The sequence below is a fragment of the Lachnellula hyalina genome (genome assembly GCF_007821495.1).
Source record: "Lachnellula hyalina strain CBS 185.66 chromosome Unknown contig00128, whole genome shotgun sequence".
Taxonomy (NCBI): domain Eukaryota; kingdom Fungi; phylum Ascomycota; class Leotiomycetes; order Helotiales; family Lachnaceae; genus Lachnellula; species Lachnellula hyalina.
In genome coordinates, this window is record NW_022157242.1 from 40,361 (window position 1) to 60,603 (window position 20,243).

General features: G+C 47.0%; 6 protein-coding genes across 6 annotated transcripts; 1 reads left to right on the forward strand and 5 right to left on the reverse strand.

The window, feature by feature from the left end:
- Positions 1-274: 274 nt before the first annotated feature.
- On the reverse strand, positions 275-3,345 carry LHYA1_G007072 (uncharacterized protein; the record flags this gene model as incomplete). Its single annotated transcript, XM_031152004.1, has 7 exons — positions 275-579; positions 713-856; positions 1,006-1,093; positions 1,465-1,638; positions 1,739-2,613; positions 2,677-3,068; positions 3,125-3,345. 7 exons carry the CDS (start codon positions 3,343-3,345, stop codon positions 275-277), a joined length of 2,199 nt encoding a protein of 732 aa, XP_031003283.1.
- A 577-nt stretch (positions 3,346-3,922) lies between these two features.
- On the reverse strand, positions 3,923-6,717 carry COPB2 (Coatomer subunit beta'; the record flags this gene model as incomplete). Its single annotated transcript, XM_031152005.1, has 6 exons — positions 3,923-4,877; positions 4,925-5,088; positions 5,135-5,550; positions 5,600-6,452; positions 6,505-6,536; positions 6,594-6,717. 6 exons carry the CDS (start codon positions 6,715-6,717, stop codon positions 3,923-3,925), a joined length of 2,544 nt encoding a protein of 847 aa, XP_031003297.1.
- Positions 6,718-7,577: 860 nt separating this feature from the next.
- LHYA1_G007074 (Mannitol-1-phosphate 5-dehydrogenase) lies at positions 7,578-8,853 on the reverse strand (the record flags this gene model as incomplete). The annotated part of the gene is made up of 2 exons (XM_031152006.1): positions 7,578-8,703; positions 8,756-8,853. 2 exons carry the CDS (start codon positions 8,851-8,853, stop codon positions 7,578-7,580), a joined length of 1,224 nt encoding a protein of 407 aa, XP_031003284.1.
- Positions 8,854-12,308: 3,455 nt separating this feature from the next.
- Positions 12,309-12,929, forward strand: YCH1 (CDC25-like phosphatase; the record flags this gene model as incomplete). Its single annotated transcript, XM_031152007.1, has 2 exons — positions 12,309-12,453; positions 12,508-12,929. 2 exons carry the CDS (start codon positions 12,309-12,311, stop codon positions 12,927-12,929), a joined length of 567 nt encoding a protein of 188 aa, XP_031003285.1.
- A 2,442-nt stretch (positions 12,930-15,371) lies between these two features.
- BCHE (Cholinesterase) lies at positions 15,372-17,139 on the reverse strand (the record flags this gene model as incomplete). The annotated part of the gene is made up of 3 exons (XM_031152008.1): positions 15,372-16,364; positions 16,413-16,754; positions 16,807-17,139. Coding segments are annotated over 3 exons (1,668 nt in total), but the record flags the coding sequence as incomplete, so codon positions are not given.
- Positions 17,140-19,269: 2,130 nt separating this feature from the next.
- Positions 19,270-20,243, reverse strand: LHYA1_G007077 (uncharacterized protein; the record flags this gene model as incomplete). Its single annotated transcript, XM_031152009.1, has 3 exons — positions 19,270-19,379; positions 19,435-20,152; positions 20,202-20,243. 3 exons carry the CDS (start codon positions 20,241-20,243, stop codon positions 19,270-19,272), a joined length of 870 nt encoding a protein of 289 aa, XP_031003298.1.

Sequence of the window (20,243 nt, forward strand, 5' to 3'; positions counted from 1 at the left end):
TAGCTTGTTAGAAAGAAGTGCCAGAAAGAAGTGTCGGAAGCGTTAGGAGTACCAGAAAGGTCAGAAAAAGACTTATGCTAGAACTGATAGCTTGTCTTTGTTTAAGTCACACGCCAGACTTCGGGAAATATCCATTTAACCTGACCTCGCTGAAATAATACGCACATACAACCTTCACGTTCGTTCTCCATCCCAACAGCCTTAACTGGGCATTGGAGACTAGAGTTGTAGTCTTGTTCATCTCATCTAGTCTCTGAATCATCCAGCAGAAGAGCTAAACCAGCGTAATAGAAGCCACAGATCGACCAAAAATGAAATCACTGAAACGCTCATAATGTTTTCGTCCCAAACGCGTTGCATCCTCAGCGAGTTCTTCATACTCAATATCATTGTCCAGCATGTTCAACTGCCATTCTGGCTGGCCTGAGGACTCAAAAAATCCGACTCGACGGAAACAATTATTTTCGCCAACTACTGGCTCAACTAACAGCCCTCCAATTGCCAGCCCCTTATACTTCACGTACTCGGTCTTTTTTCCAATACAACACATAAGCATGGAGGCTGGCTCAATACTGTAATCTGGCGGGGAATGGGGAGTTAGCTTTACATTTAGGAGATAGAGATTTCGGGGGTACACGATAATATCCGTCAGACAATCGCTGACTCGTGAACCTCGGGACAAAAATTTGAAATGGTATCTGCGATGACCTACCATCTAAATCACCATAACCGAAGGTATCTCCCTGGAGCTTAATCCTAACGGCTCGGGAATTGTGTACACTTCGAGTGTCTATGATATATTGATCTATATTCACCATGACAGCTGGAACGTGTAGCTTTGCGGGTGTACCGTCGCCTACGAAGAAAGGGGTATCAGCTTGACTTCTTCAGAGGGTACGGATCAATGATTTGAAAGTCGTGGAGCATATTAAAGCCATATAACACTTTTAATGACATCTGAAATTTACCATATCGGAAGATGAATAGCATTCCCTGTTTCCTTACCTGGAGGTTCATAGCTAGGTGTCTGATCAGAGCTACCGAAACCCTGTAGCTGGGGGCGGTTGGCGTTTGGTCCAAAGATCCAAAAGACCTACAAGTTTACGAAGTCAATATTCGCCCCCAAAAAGAAGGATTGGAACTTCAGGAGTTGTTTTTTGAAATGCTAGCACTCCCGAGGAATTTAGAAAATAGACTTGTATACACACCCCACCCATCACGCTAATCCAGGACCACGAAGGCCACATATTTTCACTTGCAACAGTAGTGTTAGATTGTTGTATGCACTTTGATTTTTCCCACAAAAGACCCTAATATATAGATCTGTATTAGTAGCTATAGTAGAGTTTGCAGGCTGAAACAATATTCTACCTGCTCAAAGTTCTACCTTGGCCGAGAACAATATTTTAGGGGTAGTGTCATGACCAACTATGTAGACGTGAGATTTTGCGAAGAGATGCTTACTTGAGTTATATCACACAACCAGATACCAGCCGCATATTGGGATGGCAGAACCTCTTTGAACCGCGAGATGACTACGAAGAACGCATTCTCCTTGTCGTCTTGGTAGCTCAGTGATCTACTTGAATAGCGCGCGACTAGATTGTAGTAAGTATTAAAAAGCTTTCGCTTGTCCACCTGCATGTTCTCCAAATTAGTATTGCCTAATAAGGGAAAACAAGAAAAAGGGAAACCGTTTAAGATCCCGAACGTTTCGAGACATCAAGAATATAAGTACCACGAATTGGTCCGGAAGACGCTCTAATGTCCCAATCACACGGTTTTGCCTAGGAGGCTTAGTAGACATGTGAATACCATGCGAGTATTCATCTTCTGATATATCTGATGTATGACATTCAAAAAAGAGGGCTTTCTGGGTGAAGTGAAGTATTCGACGAGATATCAGGCGTTCTTGGAAAGTCCACGCTCTTTTATCCCATTCAGAACTGTCAACATCACCTCCCCATCTATTTTCTATCTGAGAGCTTGCTTTCTGGTCTCGCTCAGCATACATATAATAACATGATTGAGGGGCGGCTTTGAAAGATAAGTATGGCATGATGATTGTTGGGGCTGGTATGGCATCTCGAGCAAGAAATCCTGTCTTGCTATTTGTTGCTTGTATTGCTGAGAGAGTTATTATCGCATTCTTGTAGATTGATGTCATCTTGGGAATTTCTTTTTCTTTGTCCTTAAGATCGTCTTGTATAATGCAAAGTGCATCGATCCAAAGATATTGTATCTCAAGGAATCTAGTTGTCTTTACCGCATCCTGGAAGGTTTGAGGCATTTCTTCAAGTGGCATGCCTCGAATCCGAGAAGTGATTGTATTGGATTTAGTCATATATTGGTCCTCGTAGGAATTTTCCTGCGATATGCCCCAGCAATACGAAAGGGTTGCATAACGTCCTATTCGTCCCGAAGACTCGGCAAGAAGAGGTATTGGAATCGAAACATCAATGACTCGAGTTGGCAGACAGACTTCGCCGACATTCGGGCAATTGTCGTGAGTAGTCTCGCAATCTATAATCCAACTCCGCACCATAGATATGTTCTCGAGAGAAAGGGTTGAAGAAGTCCGAAGACGCGGAATTCTTATATCGACGGACCTGGCTGTCGGAAAAGTCAATGAACAACTTAAAAAGTCTGTGGCTCAATCAAAGGGCATCCACTCACTCCTGGGAGCATATTTACGGTACACTACGCGTAATGATTGATCTCCCTTTTCAGAAACGAAGCGCACGTTAAAGCCACTAAACGTAGATAGAGATGGCTTTTTTGTATTTAACTTGGCGGTAACTTCAATACCATAAGGTTTGGCCAATGGCCAATCAGTTGACCCATCGAGATGTGAAGTTATAAATTCCACTAGGTCACTACAAAGACCGCAGCCATTCTCCGAGGAGGACCTGAGCTTTGGCAAATCAGGGAGGATGTCTTCGAGGTAATATGACAGCCGAGACTGAGATAGGTCTTCGACAGAAAAACACTTGCATCGTTCACACGGCATGTTAGATATTCTCCCTGGAAAGTCGACGGACTCCACTTGTTCGTATTTTGTATCTGGTCTTTATGATATATAAGCACCTAATATTTTTACTGGGAGGAGAAAAGAAATCCTTACGTTTGGGGCACATTTTGCGGATTTCCGAGAAGCTTTGAACAAGGACTAGAAGCTGCAGCAACAGCAGACCTATCAAGATGATCCGTGGTACTTGTGGTGTCATTTTGCACGTTTGCCGGCGGAATATTTTCTCCCTCGAAGGCGGCTGAAATTTCGGTTGTAAGACAAGTAATTACAGCGGCAGCCTCGCACATATATTCTGAGCCTGGGGTGCTACCCATTATGGAGATGAAGGCCACCAGGAACACCAAACGTATTCGGGAGAAGAGAACGTAAACTCAAAGCACATTTACGACGAAAGGGCAGGTAACAATAATGATCGCCAGCATGTCAGTAGCCTCACTCCTGGCGATTGGGATGGATATTATAAGGCCGGGGCTTTTTTGATAGAGTACATCATGATTGATTTGGAAGGGTTGTCTTCCTAAGGTGGGAGAGAAAAACATGGATAGTGTTGGCAGAGATGTTGGTTGTGTTGGAAGTGCTGGATGATTGGAAGAGAAACCAAGGCTTGGCAATTGCGAACTCGGAAACAAGGGTTCCTGCAATGGCAAGCAAATCGAGTGATTGATTGTCAGCGTGCAGGACAAGAGAGCCTGTCGGGATAGGTGCCTTCTGCATCCCAGCGCTCAATGCAACGTGCACAGGGGGGTTTCCTCACCTACCTATCACCCAGGGCGCTTGCCTCCATGCCATAAAACGGCCCCTGGAGTAAAATTCGACATTTATTTTTTATGGCTACGCCTGCTACATATCCATCCTCCAGCCTGAGTCCCAGTACTAGGATACCAAAAACAGTTACGCCTCTACTTCGACTTCTTCAGAATCCGCAGGATCGCCATTAACGTCCTCCACATCGCCATTGACATCAATGAGATTGACACCCCCTTCACTTTCCAGCTTCAAGTATTCTTCCCATTCGGGGAACAACTCCTCGTCCTCACCGGGTACACCTACCGTCTTCGCTACTCTGCCTTTCTTTTCCTGCTCCAAACTCTGCTTCCACAAGCCCACCGTCTTGACGGTAAGACTAGGCTTGTACGTCTGTGAGAACAACACCGCTTCCGCTGTGCGCCCAGTCCTGGTAAGGAGATCGATGCAACCTTCTACATCAGCAAGTTGCCACAGACAGGTAAAAGCAACATTATGCGCGCCTGCCTCTTGAGCCTGTAGACTCAATGCCTGTAGTCCTTCTCTATCGCCTGTTGAAGAATGAAGCAGCAGTAATGAGCCAAGATCCTTAGCATTCTTGAAACATTCCGCCGCGAGTGCAACGTCCCAGGCTGCAAGAGCCGCATCACCAACGGTCTTCCACTTGTGTTCCGCATTCGCTTCTCTTGCAAGCTCTAATGCAATTTCCAAGTGTCCGAGGCCAAGTGCTAGCTCGAATTTATGTTCCGAGTCTGTGGCAACCTCGAGAGCGAGCTCCTTGTGGCCTTGGCCTTCCAAGAAACGTGCGATCTTGTTGAGCTGGTCATGGGGAATGGAAGGAAGAAGCTCGGCCGCTGATTCCATGTCATCACGGAGGACAAGTGTCTGGTATTCGACAACGGAAAGCGAAAGGGCAAAAGAAGTGACGTTGACATCCTTATCGGCGAGGTAAATCCGCGAATCTCGCTGGATATAGCCAAGGAGGTACGTAGGTTGGTCGAAATGGGAGATAGTGTACGTTTGGTCACCGACTAGGTAATTCAGACGATTCGTACTGTTGGTGTAGATGAAGCAGTCGCCGACCCATTCTCCGGTACGGACGCTGAAGATTGTTAGAAAACTCTACCCTCTTCAAAGCAATAAACATACCTCTCATTGATGTCAGTGACCACTTCAAAAGCTGCTTCTACTCCATCATCTTCGACTTCTCCATTTTGAACAGCAGAAATGTAGTTATCTCGCGAGAATCGGAGAACATAAAAAGTATCTTCGCAAGCAATCGAAACAAGTTCGCCATTTTCGGACCAGTAGACCTGTAGTTGTCAGCAAAAGATTCGCACAACTTAAAAAAGCACGCACCTCTTTTGGATCAACCTCAATCCTCCGAACCAAGCCACCAGTCTGCCAATCGTAGAAACCAACACCGCCTTGACCCTTAACACCAAGCAAGACGCCTCCCGTCAAACCCTCGGCTTGGAAGCCAACATCGAGTCCGCCAGCTTTCTCTACAAAATTCTTGAAGATCTTGACGCTCGTCGCAGATTCGCGGATGGCATAATCGTTGCTATTGTCTTTCGATCCCCATACAAAATCGAGCGCCGAACCAAAAGCCTTATTTCTCCATGCTAGGGCTGTATAAATGATAAATTCCCCATCACCGCAGACGGAAACAAAACGACCATTCGGGGAGTGGAGGAGGGTTTGTGGGTATACTTCGCACGTTCCGAGATCTTTTGTAGGGAGAGAGATGGGATCGCTGTCTTTCAAAGAAGCATCTAGAGCTTTGTTAGCATTTCAACCTCACTAAATTGAGGGCAAACTTACCACCACCTTTGATTATTGACGACACAACTTCGCTATGTCTAGCCCAAATCAATTTTCCGGAGTTATCCATCGATACTGCTGGCTCTTCTCGTCCCATCTTTACAACCACAGCACCTTCGTCAAAACCCACAGCAACACCCTGCTTGCCTTTTTGGTAGCTGACACACCAAGCTCTCTCCAGACCATAGTTCAGTGATTGCTCGAGCCTGTAGGTGTTGGCGTGCCATATCTTGACCGTGCCGTCCTCGGAACCGGAGATAATGACAGGTAATTCGGGGTGATAGCATGCAAAAGAAACATTACTAGTATGGCCTTCTAGTGTGGCGATCAATGACTTCGTAGTGTAATCCCATATCTTCACCGTCCTATCATCCGATGTAGTGAGGAGATATGGCTTGTCGGATTGAGGGTAGTAGTCAACGTGGTTGACACCCTTCGTCTCATGTGCTTCAAGTGTAAAATTCGCCGTCGATGATCCCAAGCTCCAAATCTTGACTGTCCGATCCAAACATGCTGATGCAAAGGTATTCGTGTCCTTGGGGTTAATCGCAAGACCCATAACATAATGGCTGTGGCCCTCAAAAATCTGCACACATTTCCATCCCTTGTCCCAGTCCCATAGCTTGATAGTCATGTCATCTGAAGCGGTAAGGACGAAGGGTTGAGAGGGGTGGACGACGATGGCTCGTATGTAATCGGGGTGCGCTTCGAATGAGGTGATCTTCTCGGAGGTGTTGTAGTTGTATACTCGCAGCTGAAAGTCATCTGAGCCGCACACAATCCAGTTCTTGCGCGCGATGAAGCGGCCAGCTCGGACTGGAACATCTGTCAATTCGAAAGTCTTGACAATCGCCTAGAGGCAGGGTTAGTGGAGGGCGCAAAGGCAGCAGAGGGGTCGATTGTACCTGAGTCTCGTAGGACCATATGTAGACATGACCTAGAGGATATTCACATCAGCAACAGTCCCTAATTGCTATGCGCCGCTGGGACATACCGCTATATAAGGTGGTCAAGATCCAAGGCTCAACCGGGTGGAAATCTATCCCCTTGACTCTCTCGCTCCGCGCAAACAACTGTCTCTGTATTTTGTAAAAAGAATTAGCAGTGTTTGAAGGCATCTTGCCCACCACAATGCTTTCACGCAGCTGCAGACTCTTGTTCCTGGTCTTGGTGTCCTTCTTGGGGAAGGGCACTGATGCCACTCCCAAATTCTTTCCCCAACCCAACATATCTATCTCAGGGACGCAATTCAGGAGAATAGTAACGCACCTTCACATCTAACCGCATACTGGCCAACTACTACGCCAATTGCGGGCGCTGCAAGGGGGAGAAGAAATGAACGTGGATGCCAGGGAGAGACAGAGGCCACTCAGGGGAATGTAATTGTTCGTGAACAGTCGTACAAGTCGGGATGAGGAGGAGCCGGCGGCTGTATCAGAGATGAGCTTATTCCCGACTTCGTAGATGTAGCGCAGAGGTAGAAAAAGGTGGGAGGAGGTGGGAGTCGTATTTGGAGTTGATATCGTTGCGATTTTGATATTCGTGGTCTTTGGAGCTTCGCGGCCGCTCGCTAAAGATAAGTGGGGCGGTATATTTTGGTGGTGGTGGTGGACTGCACTACACTACACTGGCTTTATGTTAAGACCTAGGTAAGTCCTTCGTTTTGAGGACAGCATGCATTTTTGCACGGCAACACTTCCACCAGACAGTAGAATCATACTATAATACTTGTTTTTGTATTTAAACTTTTAACTTGTGTATCAATTGCTTGTCATGATACGGCTTATCTCTCAATGGAGAATACCAGTCAGTACCTTGTCATTCTCTCAGGACTACATATATATATCATGTGTTTACACACCAAATAAAAGCCTACCTAGGTACCCACGCTCGTAATCTCATAGTCCAGTCCAATCCAATCCAATCCAATCCAATCCCAATTCGCCGATATAAAGCTTCAAACCCTAATCTGAGCATTCTATGCATCAGCTTGCACCCTCTTTACCACCTCAACTACATGAGGGAAGATCTTGTCTTGTGGATTTAACCCGCACACCTTCTCCACCACTTCTTCTGGCGATTTGCCTGCCATGATCTTTGCCAGCTCTACACTCTCTTCATCCCCTTTGACATTCTGGAAGCGGAATGCCATCTCGGCTGCATCGAGGAGAGCTTGGAAGTCCTTGCCCTCCTCAGCAAGTTCTGCAGCTGGGCAAATGAAGCGTTCCTTGCGGCTCAGCTTACGGAGAGGTGCACGACCTACGCGCTCCACGTTGTCCTCGAGATGAGGATTGCCGATTCGGACGATAATTTCTTCAACATATGCGTTTTGTTCTTCTGTTGTGAATCCATGTTTTCCTACAATTAATGTGCTTGTTTCCGAGAGCGCTCGGCGGACTTCGTTAAGGATTATTGGGTCTTGTAGAGCGTCGTAAACGGTCGTCTTCCTGTGGAAGTAGCCGTGGTAGGCGGCGGCAGCATGGCCGGTATTGACGGTGAATAGTTTTCTCTCGATGAATCGGAAGAGATTTGGTTCCCAGTGGATACCTTTGATTGGGGGGCATTGGTGGTCACTGAATGGTGTTTTGTCGACGATCCACTCAGAGAACTTCTCCAGCTTGACCTCCAATAGTGGCTTCTTGGTAACTTTATCTACGGGTTGCTCAGGAACAATGCGGTCAATCGCCGAATTTGCAAATCGTGCTCTCTCGTGGTGGTCCTCCAAGCGATGTCCGGGAGTATTGTCCTCATGCTTGATGTAGTTGGCAAGTGTGTCTGTTGCCCCAATAGCATTTTCGCATGCAATGACAGCGATGGGGGTGGCATCATTTGATCGGGCGTCGATCCCCTTTGCAATGACAGGAGCGATGAACTTGAGGACGTTTGGACCGACGGAGCAAGTGACGACGTCTGCGGTACTAATCTCTTCGATCACATCGGCTTCGTTTGTCTTGGAGTTGATGGCTCTGTAATCTTCGATGGTGGATACGGTGTTGCCTTCTGCTCCGACCTGGATGACTTTATAAGACTTATTCCGTTGCAGTTTTTCGATGATGTCTTCCTCAACATCACAGAAAACAACTTCGTACCCCGATTTATGTAAGCTGTAGATGATGTCAATCTAAGCCTAGAGAAATTCGGAGGAATTAAACTTACAACTCAGCAACAAACCCACGCCCGATGTTACCAGCCCCGAAATGAACGGCCTTCTTGTCGATAACAATCTTCTGATCTTCAACGCCCTGCGTGGCCATGATGTGCAATTAGTTACAGGCTTGGGGTTGGTGATGTTGCGGGGTAGCTGTTATAGGTGAGGGCACACGTCAGTGAGTAGTGAGTGGAGTAGCACGGCTTAGACGAAAGCAGGTAAGTAAGACTGGACTTGACAATTTCAAGACTGCGATAGCGATTTAACGGAAATGTTGCGATGGGTGCGATATGGCTGGGTATTTATACTTTCACTAGTTTTCGTAAAGTGAGAAGGAAGGCACAAGAGACCTAGCTAGCTACTTACACTTATCCTATGCGAAATGGCTTGCGGGGGATTGGAAGGCGAAAGGGAACACAGTGTGACGAGACTAACTGGATCTGCTCGTACATGCACCCGCAAATGACATGTAAAGGAAATGCGGGCTGTCATACTATTGGATGGGTCTACTGGTTTCTCGGGCTCCTGGCGACGGACTTCAAAGTGAGAAGGCCCACATGACGCATACCTTACTAACGGGTCAAGGGCAGGAACAAGAGATACTCTGCATTCAGTATGGTATAAGAACTCCCATATGTAACATAATTGTTAAATTAACCATTAAGCAGTATGCGTTATGTCTCGGGCTTTATTTCCGTATAAACACGTTCTATTTACCCAACCCAGCTCGGTCCTATTCGAATCTTACCCTTTCTCTACCCGCCAGATTCAACCTTGCTACTTACACACTAGATGGTGAAAAGGTACCATGCCATGCCATGTCATCCGTCGGTTATCGTAAAAGGTAACGTACCGAATCATGTAACTGTTATCATCGGAACTGCGCCGAGTCTAGTATTGATACAGACTGACATGCCATGCCCCTCATGTACCCCTCCATCGCTATCTGCGCTGCGGTAATTTTCGTTCACGACTAGCAAACCCCTCTTCTTTCCACCACCAGCATATGACAGCGTCAAAAGAAGTCCAAAGAATTGCCTCTTTCACTTTTAACACATGCAAAAATACTTGCTTACTACTTGTCCGTTGCACTTTTACCTGCAAAGCAATAACACCACTGATCGTCTCGGCCCGTTCATGCCTAACTAAATACCCTCCGGCATGGAAATCGGAGTCCCCGCATCTTCAGAAAATGGCTCAAAGAATATCACGATGAATCAACCAAGGTTCCTCGGCCCGTTTTCAAAGAGTCAAGGGAACAGTCGTATCATGAAGGCATCGTGATATCGATAGTGGGTGTGGAAGAGCCGTATTTGCCCGAGATAGAAAAGCCGCGGGAATTCGAAACCCGAAGTTCCACGTGTTTAATCGTGAGGGTTTGGAGGAGCTTTCACGATCTCCACCATCAAAGCTCCATTCTTGAACAATGGTCTAGACTCTGCTTTTGAAGGGCACAGCACGTGGGGCAATCGTCCCGTGATACCAGAAAATTATACTAAGTGATGGTAGACTACCCCTTGGGGTACCGGTATTTTGGGGTTGCAAGAACTTAAAAGCAACTAACTGCAAGTTTTCAACCGGATTCTTCATCGTCGTTGTACTTCATATCACCTAAGCCATAACGTATTTCTAGCTCCTCCTACTTTCGCACCAAAACGTTGTATACCATGGTCCATCTGATGTCAAGTCTCAAGTGAGACTCAAAATGCGACCAAGTCAGGAGAAGTTAGGGTTCATCCCGCTCACTAAATAGTATCTGTCTACCGTTCCTTGTTATGACTTCACATTTCATCAGAGCCTGGGACCGATATCTTTTATCTCCAAGTCTAACAGATTGGAGTTTGGACTGACGCATGCCACACAAAACCCCTTTTGTTCTTTTCAATTCTCTTCTATTTCTTTTACTTTCCAACATTTACAAATTCAAGAAAAAAGACAAAGCAATTACTCTAAAATTTGCATCATGGCTCGCCCTCGTACAACAGTCCCCCAGTGGTTTCGAGATGCTTGCTACAGGAACACTTATGACGAAATCAGCTCTTGCCTTACATCAGACTCCGACTCTGGAGACGATTTTTACCCGGCGGTCGAGAGTCTCAGTCGGTATTCTAAGAATACCCACAATCCAATGGGACATGGTGACAGCGGCTATATCACAGCTACCGAGGAGCCAACCGCAGAATTCCCTCTGACCCGATATGGAAGCCCACCTCACTCTGTCATTTCCCTTGACGAATTGCCCCCTCCTCGTCCATGGATCGCAAGCTGCGGCGTTAGTGGGATGAGCACTACCAATATAGGAGACTTATATCATAGGAAGCGAGGCACGAACAGTAGCACACAATCCCTGGATACCAGCAGAAATGGTTTCAATGACAGTCTCCAAGGGGGACAATCGTCTACTAGTCAAAACAGAGAAGAAATTACTGCCAACACAGAAACACTGAGGACCAGCCAAATCCGTGAAAACTTCCTCCAAACATCACACACAAACAACCTCCCCACAACTGAAGGCCTCCGCCGCTCAAAAACATCAGCAAACTCCGGACGAAAGCGCAACCACTCATACACCCGTGGCTACAGCATCGACGACTCGGCCCAAGCTTTCAAGGGACTCGAGGAGGAGCATGAGAAAAGAGTTAATGCAATATTGGACGGACACCTGGAGAAGCTTTTCAAGGTTGATCTTCCGGAGACAATACAGAAAGTTAGTGCTGTGAAGACGGTTCAAGTGGTGGGACCAAGAGCGAGAACACCACTGGGACAGGAAGCGATGGTTGAGGACGTTGGGCAATTGAGGACGTTGAAGCAGAGGATTAAGGGCAAATGGCGTGCTGGAGTGAGGAAGTTACAGGAAATTAGAGGGGAACCAAAACCAAGGGGAAGGGCTAGGACGAGGAAGTTTACATTAAGTTAAAGGCTGGAAGAACGTTGTTGTATCTGAGGGATACTGAAGGGGTTTCAATTGTGGGTTTGTGGTGGACATCTCAGGTGTTATGGGAATAGATGTTCATCTCGGGGTTGAGATCGTGTACTTAATTGAAGTGTAGTCACCATCAGGGGTTGGTGATCTATAAATTGTAATACCACCTAATGTAATTCCTCATAATTGCCAATATGCACAATCTGCCTATAAAGGAAGTATCGCTGTGCAATATATCAAGATTTTGAAGTTTCTGCGGTCACTGTCAAGACGAGTAGCCTAGTCAGTATTCAACCCCAGCCAGAGTACTTCGAATTTATAGTAGTACAGATTTATTGAAACTGGAGTTGTGAATAGCTCCATGTTGTGTTCGAGTTGGAGTGAGATGAAAAAGAGATGGAGATGAAGAGATGGTGATGAAGATTGCTAGGGAGTGAAACTTGTTGATGTGGAGAACTTCCCCTCCAACCCCTCCAATCCAACCCCGCCAAAGCACGGAGTACCGTAACCTCGATGTATATGTACAATAGTATATCGACTTCTACACCTCCCCTTCCACTCCACTCCACGACCTCACCCACCCGTTTTTCCACAGCACCGCAAGCAGTTCCCATTTTACCGTCTCATACATGCGCAAAATGTCAAACCACACGATAGCAACCCTCCCCCGCCTGACCGCCACCAACCTCTCCCAAATTATTCTCACCGAATCGACCTCTTCATCAAACCTAGATGCCTCAACACCGCCATCCAAGATAGCAATTGTAGACGTAAGAGATGATGGTATATATCTTTATTGTCCCCGGTGGATAGGACAACCAATGCTGACCTTTGCAGACCACATAGGCGGCCACATCAAACACTCCCTCCACGTCCCTTCCCGCACCCTCGACATCAAAACCCCCGAGTTAGTACGCAAGCTCGCCTCGAAAGAAGCAGTTGTCTTCCATTGCGCACTATCACAGCAACGAGGGCCCTCTGCAGCACTGCGATACATTAGAGAACGCGAGCGGCTGATGGGCAAAGGCAGCGTGAGCACAGGGCATGCCAGTGGAGTGGGCGAGATGCTGAAGAAGAATGCCGAGGACAAGGCTGAAGGGGAGAAAGATGGGGAGTGGGAGGATGTGGATGAGGTCAAGGAACAGAAGGTTTATGTGCTGGATCAGGGCTTCGTTGGCTGGCAGCAGGAGTACGGCGAAGATACGAGGTTGACGGAGGGGTATAGGAAAGAGTTGTGGAAGGATGGGTATTGGATGTGATGGTTGGCTTTCCGGGTACGGTGTTCTATAAGGAATTGATCATTGAGGCGTTGGGAGAGGGAGGCAAGGCATTGTGGGTAGCCATGGGGTTCCTGGCCTTCACCTGGGTGGGAACTACGAAAATAAGGCTGAGAGTGGTCTTGAGCCAACTGGACTTCATGCTCAATTACACAGATGAGAGCATTTCGAACTTCTGAAGTTCGCCGAGAGGATGCTTCCCAATATCGTAGCAAGGCTTTGCTACCCAGCTTGCGTCGATATGTGGGGACATTTCGCTTTTATGTATTTTATTGGAGTAAGTACCTCCAATGAAAGTTTCTTGCTTTTAGGCAGTCTTTTCGGGGAGATCAGCCACTATCATTTTCATGTACTTGCTTGATTATCATGTCCGTCTATTCTGACCACCTTCTATTGCATCTAGCTATTTTGCTGTTTTATTCCAACTAGAAATTCTGCAAGCAAATGTTCTTACCGTCTCCCCGCGCCCTTGAGCCAATTTCAGTCACCCTTCCATCTGCCCATACCAGTATTCAGTAATGCCGACCTATGAAAAAACTGGAGCTCTCCATTGGGTTTGGTTCAACGCTAAACGCCATGTCATCCCAAGCTTTCCGTCACGCTTCTTTCCTTCCTCGCCAAGTTTGGTACACCAAGTTACCGGATCCAACCACTTAGCCAATCATATTAGCCGTATGGCTAGAGCAGCCCTATATTTGACAGATGGCGGTTCTCTTAAGAGCCTCAAGCGGACACTTAATCCCACAGCCTAGAAGAAAGTTGCTCATGTGATGGGCTTTTGGAAGAACTTAGGGATTCTACCATGTCATGACAAAAAAAAGAAAAAAAAAGGCTTACTATACCGGCGCCCAGACATAATATTCATTGCTACCCTGAATATCATACTTTTGGTCTCACTTTTCATCCGGAAGCAAGAAAACAAAATGTATCTCCCAAATGTACAAGCAGCCTCTCTAGGCCTACTTAGGGCCCCAGCTCCTGGCGCTCACGGGACATCAAACACTGATTTATATGTCGCTGCAACAACACCTTCGATCGCTTCCCGCTACGTGGTCGACAGCAGCGTTCTTTCAGATTCGCCCTCCAATACTGCAGGAAATTGCCCATTCCAGTGGTCCTGGAACTCAACAGCAAAGGTCTGTCAGAATACACAAAATGACGACAGCATACTGGAGAGGCGTGGTGGTTCCATGATAATCGTAGCTGCAGTCATAGTGGGCGTTTTGCTTCTCACTTTGATTTACAATTTCTGTTCGGGTAGCTCTAAGTCAACTCCAGACGACTCGACCGAGTACTCTCCTTCGACACCCCCCGCCTCTTCGAATATCAAACGTACCAATATCCGCAACTCTACTCGCAATTCTCCCCGCGCTTCCCCTGGTATTTCGGCTCGTATCTCAACAACGAGACACTCCGCACAATCAGTGGAGAGGGAGAGGTACACAAGTATTTCGCCTTCCTACCGCAGCTCCTCCCGCTTTAATCACAGTCGCAGTTGGAATGCGAACCGGGTCTTCGTTTCCACTCAAAGGAATGCCGTCTCCCCTCGCCCCGTACGTGAGCACCACAGTAGTGAAACGTCTACAAATATTACACCATCGTTCGTCTTTGCTTCCTCTTCGTCGCACTCTCTGGAAGACACAAGGCGGTGGTCACCACCTCCGTCCCAGCCTATCCCCATCCAAACAACTTCAGGTACTGCTCCAACGATCTATCTATACCTAAATTACGACTAATTCCGTACCAGCACACGCCCCACCTGTTTATGTCTCACCCGAAAGTCGCTCATCCCAGTATGGAACGCCACCTCCACTGTATCGGGTGAGAGCAAGAGAGGGAGAGCATGTTTATAAAACCTCAGATGTCGTCGCGCCACCGCCAGCCTATCGAAAGAATTGAAACCTGTGGCGCGTGACGCCTGGTACTACAGTCAGTCCCACCGGGTCAAAGATCTTGGATTCGAGTGCGAGTTTTGCGCACTTGGTGGCGCTGGTGCATGAGAACTAGTGTAGTGCACTGGTAAATCCTGCCTTCAAGGTGGCCTCGTAATACGATGGCCTCAATTGGGGACGGCTTAGCTGTATTTACAGCTCTCGCTAATATTAGGCAGTGACCGTAAGCAGTGGGGTCCTTGGCTGGTTACTGAAGGGTCGGAAATGGCGAGATTTCAAGATTTTCTCGATACGAAACAGATGCATATCATCATATTCTGGGGTTGCGGTATTTCAAACCACAACTCGTTCATCGAGGTCCTGGCAATTCGAATTCAACAAATGGGGTTTCACAGGGAAAGAAAGAGCTATTTCAAATTTGATCAATAGATAAGATAGATTCCTTCAAAATGCCATTGCAATTTATTCCCCCAAACGCCCTGCTAAAATTCAACCCATTGCCAAATAAAGTCCAATACTTGTTTTCACAGATCTACTGGCTGAGGTCCACAGCGATACTACTCAGATATTCACATCTCTCTTTCTGATCATCCGGCACATTTTCCATCGCCACCGGACTGCTATCATTGGGGAAATGAACCCTCTGCATACCCGCACCGAACGTCTCCCATGTCGGCGCGCTCTCCAGCTTATACGTATTCGGATCCTTGCTCCGTATGAAACTGGCCCAGTAGCTCGCGATGATAACCGAAAGCGGATGGTCCGACTGCTGCCAGATGGAGCCGAATTCCGCCGTGTGCTGCACCCCGATTCCGGTCTCCCCGTTCTGCGACGTCAGGTAGTCCCAGTGGTAGTTGTAGCTGGGTATGCCGGCTTGGTCGAACGTGGCACTCAGGTTTATCCCAGGGCAGTTGTAGCGCATCTCGCCGTAGGCGTTGGCTGCTGTTCGCCAATACGCACCGGCGCCGGGGTATTGGCCCGCTTCGGTGTATAGGCTGTCGATCTTGTCGAGGTGCGTCGAGTTGAGATTCACAAAGTTGTTGCGCAGGAAGTTGTTCATGGATGTGTAGTCGGATATGTTCTTGGGGGTAAAGACCGTTCCTTCGTTCGTGTCGTCGCCGAAAATGACGGGCACTTTGACGAACTTGCCTTCGGCGAATAGCTTGTATGTATAATCTGGGGTGAAGTTTCCGTCGATCACGTTCGACCACATGAAATTTGGGGCTCCGCCGGCTGATCCAGGAGTGGGAATATTGGGGTTGTTTTCCGTTAGAGTTTGAATATCGACGTTGCGGAGGCAGCGCAGGCTGTCTGTGGCGTTACCACACCCTACTCTCTTGACCAAGGCATCGTACTGATATTGGGACTCTTCGACAGTTAACTGTGCTCCGAACGACTGGCTTTCTGCGGCGGCGGCATGGAATAGGCCATCATCACGGCCACCATAGGCACTCAAATGAAGGTCCACGGATGCAGCTCCTGCTGATGCTCCTCCGATTGTGACATGGTTGGGGTCACCTCCAAACTGTGATTCGGTTAGCTTGGGACATTCCAACTAAAGACGTGGACTGACCAGATGTATGTGCCTCTGTACCCAATGCAACGCTCGTCTCTGGTCCAAGAGCCCCACATTAAGATCGCCGTTGTCCTTTACCTCACGGCTAGCTAGGAAGCCCCAAGGACCGACGCGATAGGTGATGGTGACGACGACAAAGCCAAAGTCACCAGCTTCGATAAGAGGTGAGGCGCTTGTATCTGGATCCGACAAGCTGTTAAATCCTCCGCCGGGAAACCAGACAAAAACAGGCAGGGAACTTGAAGAGTTTGTAGGCGCATAGACGTCAAGAAACAGACAGTCTTCATCGAGTGCAGGATTTAGAGATGTTGACGGGCTAGAGTAGCATACATGTCCATACTTGAAAAGGTTAGCTGACGGATTTGAAGTGACAGAGTTGGAGAAACATTACAGTGTCTGCTTTCTGAAGTGTTTGGTTTGTAGTAGGTGGTCGAGGAGCTCGAAACCTCAACTCTCCAATAGGCGGGGCAGCATATCTGATTCCGAGCCAATGGCTAACACCACCCTCCTCCTTGACGCCCTCGTACTTGGCGTAGTTCAAATCAACTGTTAGATTGACATCTGCCTTTGATGTACCAGCAAGACCCAGAAGAAGCCCAAGAAGAAGACTGGTGGTTCTCATAATGACCCAGAGAACTTCAACGGAGCAATGAGAAATGGGTAGTCTGATGGATTTGGCAGGGTAGAATCTTGAAAATGTGGGGGAAGCAGAAGTCGAAGCGGAACTAGACACCCATCTTATATGACAATATTCACACGATGATGCCGGAGGACCGGTTAGCAAAGAAAGGTAATTTATTGTGCCTCTAATCCTTCCTTCGCTTTCGTTGGCTATACATACATACATACACTCACTACCTTACACTCGGAGAAAGTTAAATGGCCGAGCCACACCACAACACCGCGCCCCAGGTCAGCCGAGAGTAGGAAGAGAAGGAATACATTCCTGCAAGAAAGCTTGTCGAAGCTTAACACCAGATGGTCCGTGCTAGCCAGATGGAGGCTGAGCGGGCTGACCCAGCTACGCAGAGAGGGAGATGATTGGCTGCAAGCCATTATGTCAACAGGGCTATTTTTATGACATCTAGTCAGTCGGTGGGGTCGGGGGGGTCGGGAAGTTATTTATTTAATCCTCCATGAATAAAAGGTATGTGTTGATGACATACATATACATATACATGTTGGATAATCAATTCATTGGATAATAAAGTATCGACTCATATGACCAATCATCCAAGGTGGTCATGGACCCCTCTTCTGAGTTCAATGAACATATGCCGATAGGACTATGTGCTAGCCACGTCTTTTCAGAGTTACACAGCGTGGGACTGCCTGGTGACTTACTGATGGAAGATAAGGAAAGATTGGACTAGAGAGAGAGTTCGGTCTGATGGAAGTACGATCAGGCCTGGAGTCTATGCGCCCTTGGTTCCACGAGTAGTATCTCTGCCAGCCTCGCCCGGTCTGCCAAACTAAGTGTACGACCGTAAATTATAGATACCCCGCAGGAAAAAAAAAAAAGACTTGTTAAACATTACACCAAGTAAGAATGAATGCAAATGCGAAGGCGCACGAGTTGAAAATTAGAGTGAGGTCATCAAAGGAAGGGATCCGTCGAGGATGAAACTTAAAGGATGAAGATAAGCTTTAAGCCGCCCACTTTTCTTTTCCGGCCCGATCGAGCATTCTCCCTAAAATACTTAGGTAGCATGCTTAGTTACGATACTGCGTATATGACTGGCTATCCACCCACTCTATTGTAAATTCTTAGAACGGGAATAAGATAAAAAAGCTAATTTCGACTTCTCTACGTATTAGAGTTTTTGAGAAGATCGCTCGGTAAATTTTAAAACCCGAGATGTTTGGTTTGCAGAGAATATACTATATTAAGTCACCACTAGTATATTTTCTATACTTATTTCACTAACACTCTAATTGTTCCATATAGCTAGAGTGGGGTAAATAAAATAAGGACATGCTACCCTAGCACTCTCTATATGAGCAAAAGCACCTAATAGCTTAATAGGAATAGCATTAAGCGAGACATGTAGAAAAATGTGCTAGTGGTAGATTAATACGGTATATATAATCATAGAGCGAAGAATATATAGACTATAATTAGTTTTTTCTTCACTTACATTTGCTTATAGTCAAGGGAAGCGAACGTCCTAGGCTAGAAACCTTACAAGGAACTTCTAAAAGCAAAACTAGGTGTAAAAATAGCTATTTTGTTATATTGGAATAGTAAGAAAATCACAAGCTAGGACATGCGCAATAAACAGGCGTGCATAGGCGAATTTTGGTGCATACACGTGACTTTATTCCGATAACTTTTTTCTCCTACGTAGAGCTTACCTACCTAGGACGTTCGCTTCCCCTAACTATAAGCGAAGCGAGCGAAGGAAGGGAGGAATGCGTGTCTCCTTCATTTACGAGTTTGTTCGAGTGAAAAGTATAATTAGAAGTCCGCAATTACGGTTGCGAACTCCCGACATGTTATGATCTGCAGGATTTGAGCAGGCTTTACCCCTACAAAGAGGCGAGTATAACACATAAAGAAGCAATGGTAATGATGGGATTGATTATCGTTTCTGTTAATCCAACAAACTCATCTATTAGAGTATTATTTCTACCCATCCTCTATCCACAGCAGACCTGGTGGACCCTGCTACTAACCCTACAAAGTTGAAATCTAAGTTCCGAGAGTATTTCTCTAACCTCTATTATACCATCCCGCAAATTCAGCGAAATAATCGCCCGCTAAGCCACAAGTCATGTCTATAATTCGGAAAAAAAATACGTGAGTACAAATTTCCAGCCATCTGAAGTTCGGCAGGGCAGCGCTACTACCGCTTCAACTTATCCACGAACCAATCACCACAGAAGATTTACCTGTATGGTTTGTTTCTTGATTGAAAGATTGCTCTAGCATGAGGAGTAATTGCGAGGTCCTAACTGCGAGTTCTATTCTCGTATATCAGCAAACAGACCATCCAGTGTGTATCGTATCAAAACTCACCCTCGTACTGCAATGTATAGCTAACTGATGGATCCTCACCTCTCCTTAACATGGGTGCGGGAGGGACCTCTGGCCCGGGTTTGACTTGCATCCGCATGCCAACATTTCTTCTAGCATCTGACCACAATAGACGTTTTTCTCGCTCCGTGGGACCCTCATTTTCGCATGCCACCCGATCGGAAAGCCAATCTCTCCATACTCTTGTCAATCCTTCGCCGACATTGACAGAGCTTCTGAAGATTCCCGGCTTCGGACCCAGCTTCACCAAGTTCGTCACCGTGACCAATTGGCTAAACAATTCGTGGGATTCGAGATTTAAATCCTGGCATACCAATTGTTCGTCTGTATTCGTCACCCCCGTAGGTATCAGGGAAGGATGTAGACGCAACGCCCGCCGATTACCGACGGGTTTCAGAGGGCGGAAATACGAGTATAGGTTCGAGAGTTTTCCCAGGCTTCCGCATTGTTCTTCTCCACGGACACCGTTACGGTCGGGATATATAGATGAAGTCCCGAGGTATTCGCAGTAGAGGTAGGGAGTATAGAACTTGGCAGAGGGATGGTAGCATTCGACAATGAGCTTGTGGTCTTTATCGGCGGCAGCTTCTCGTAGTCGGAATTCGAGAATTCGTAGGATGATGTCATGGAAGAGATGGCAGGAAGGAGTGAGTGGGAGGAGGTCTCGAGTGGAGAGATGCGAGAAGACCGAGAGGAGGATCTGATCTCTGTTAGGACTGTATGGAAGAGGTTGAGTAGAGTATACTTACTTCGTTTGGGAGTGCCCCGATTTCAGTCGGTTGTACGACCAT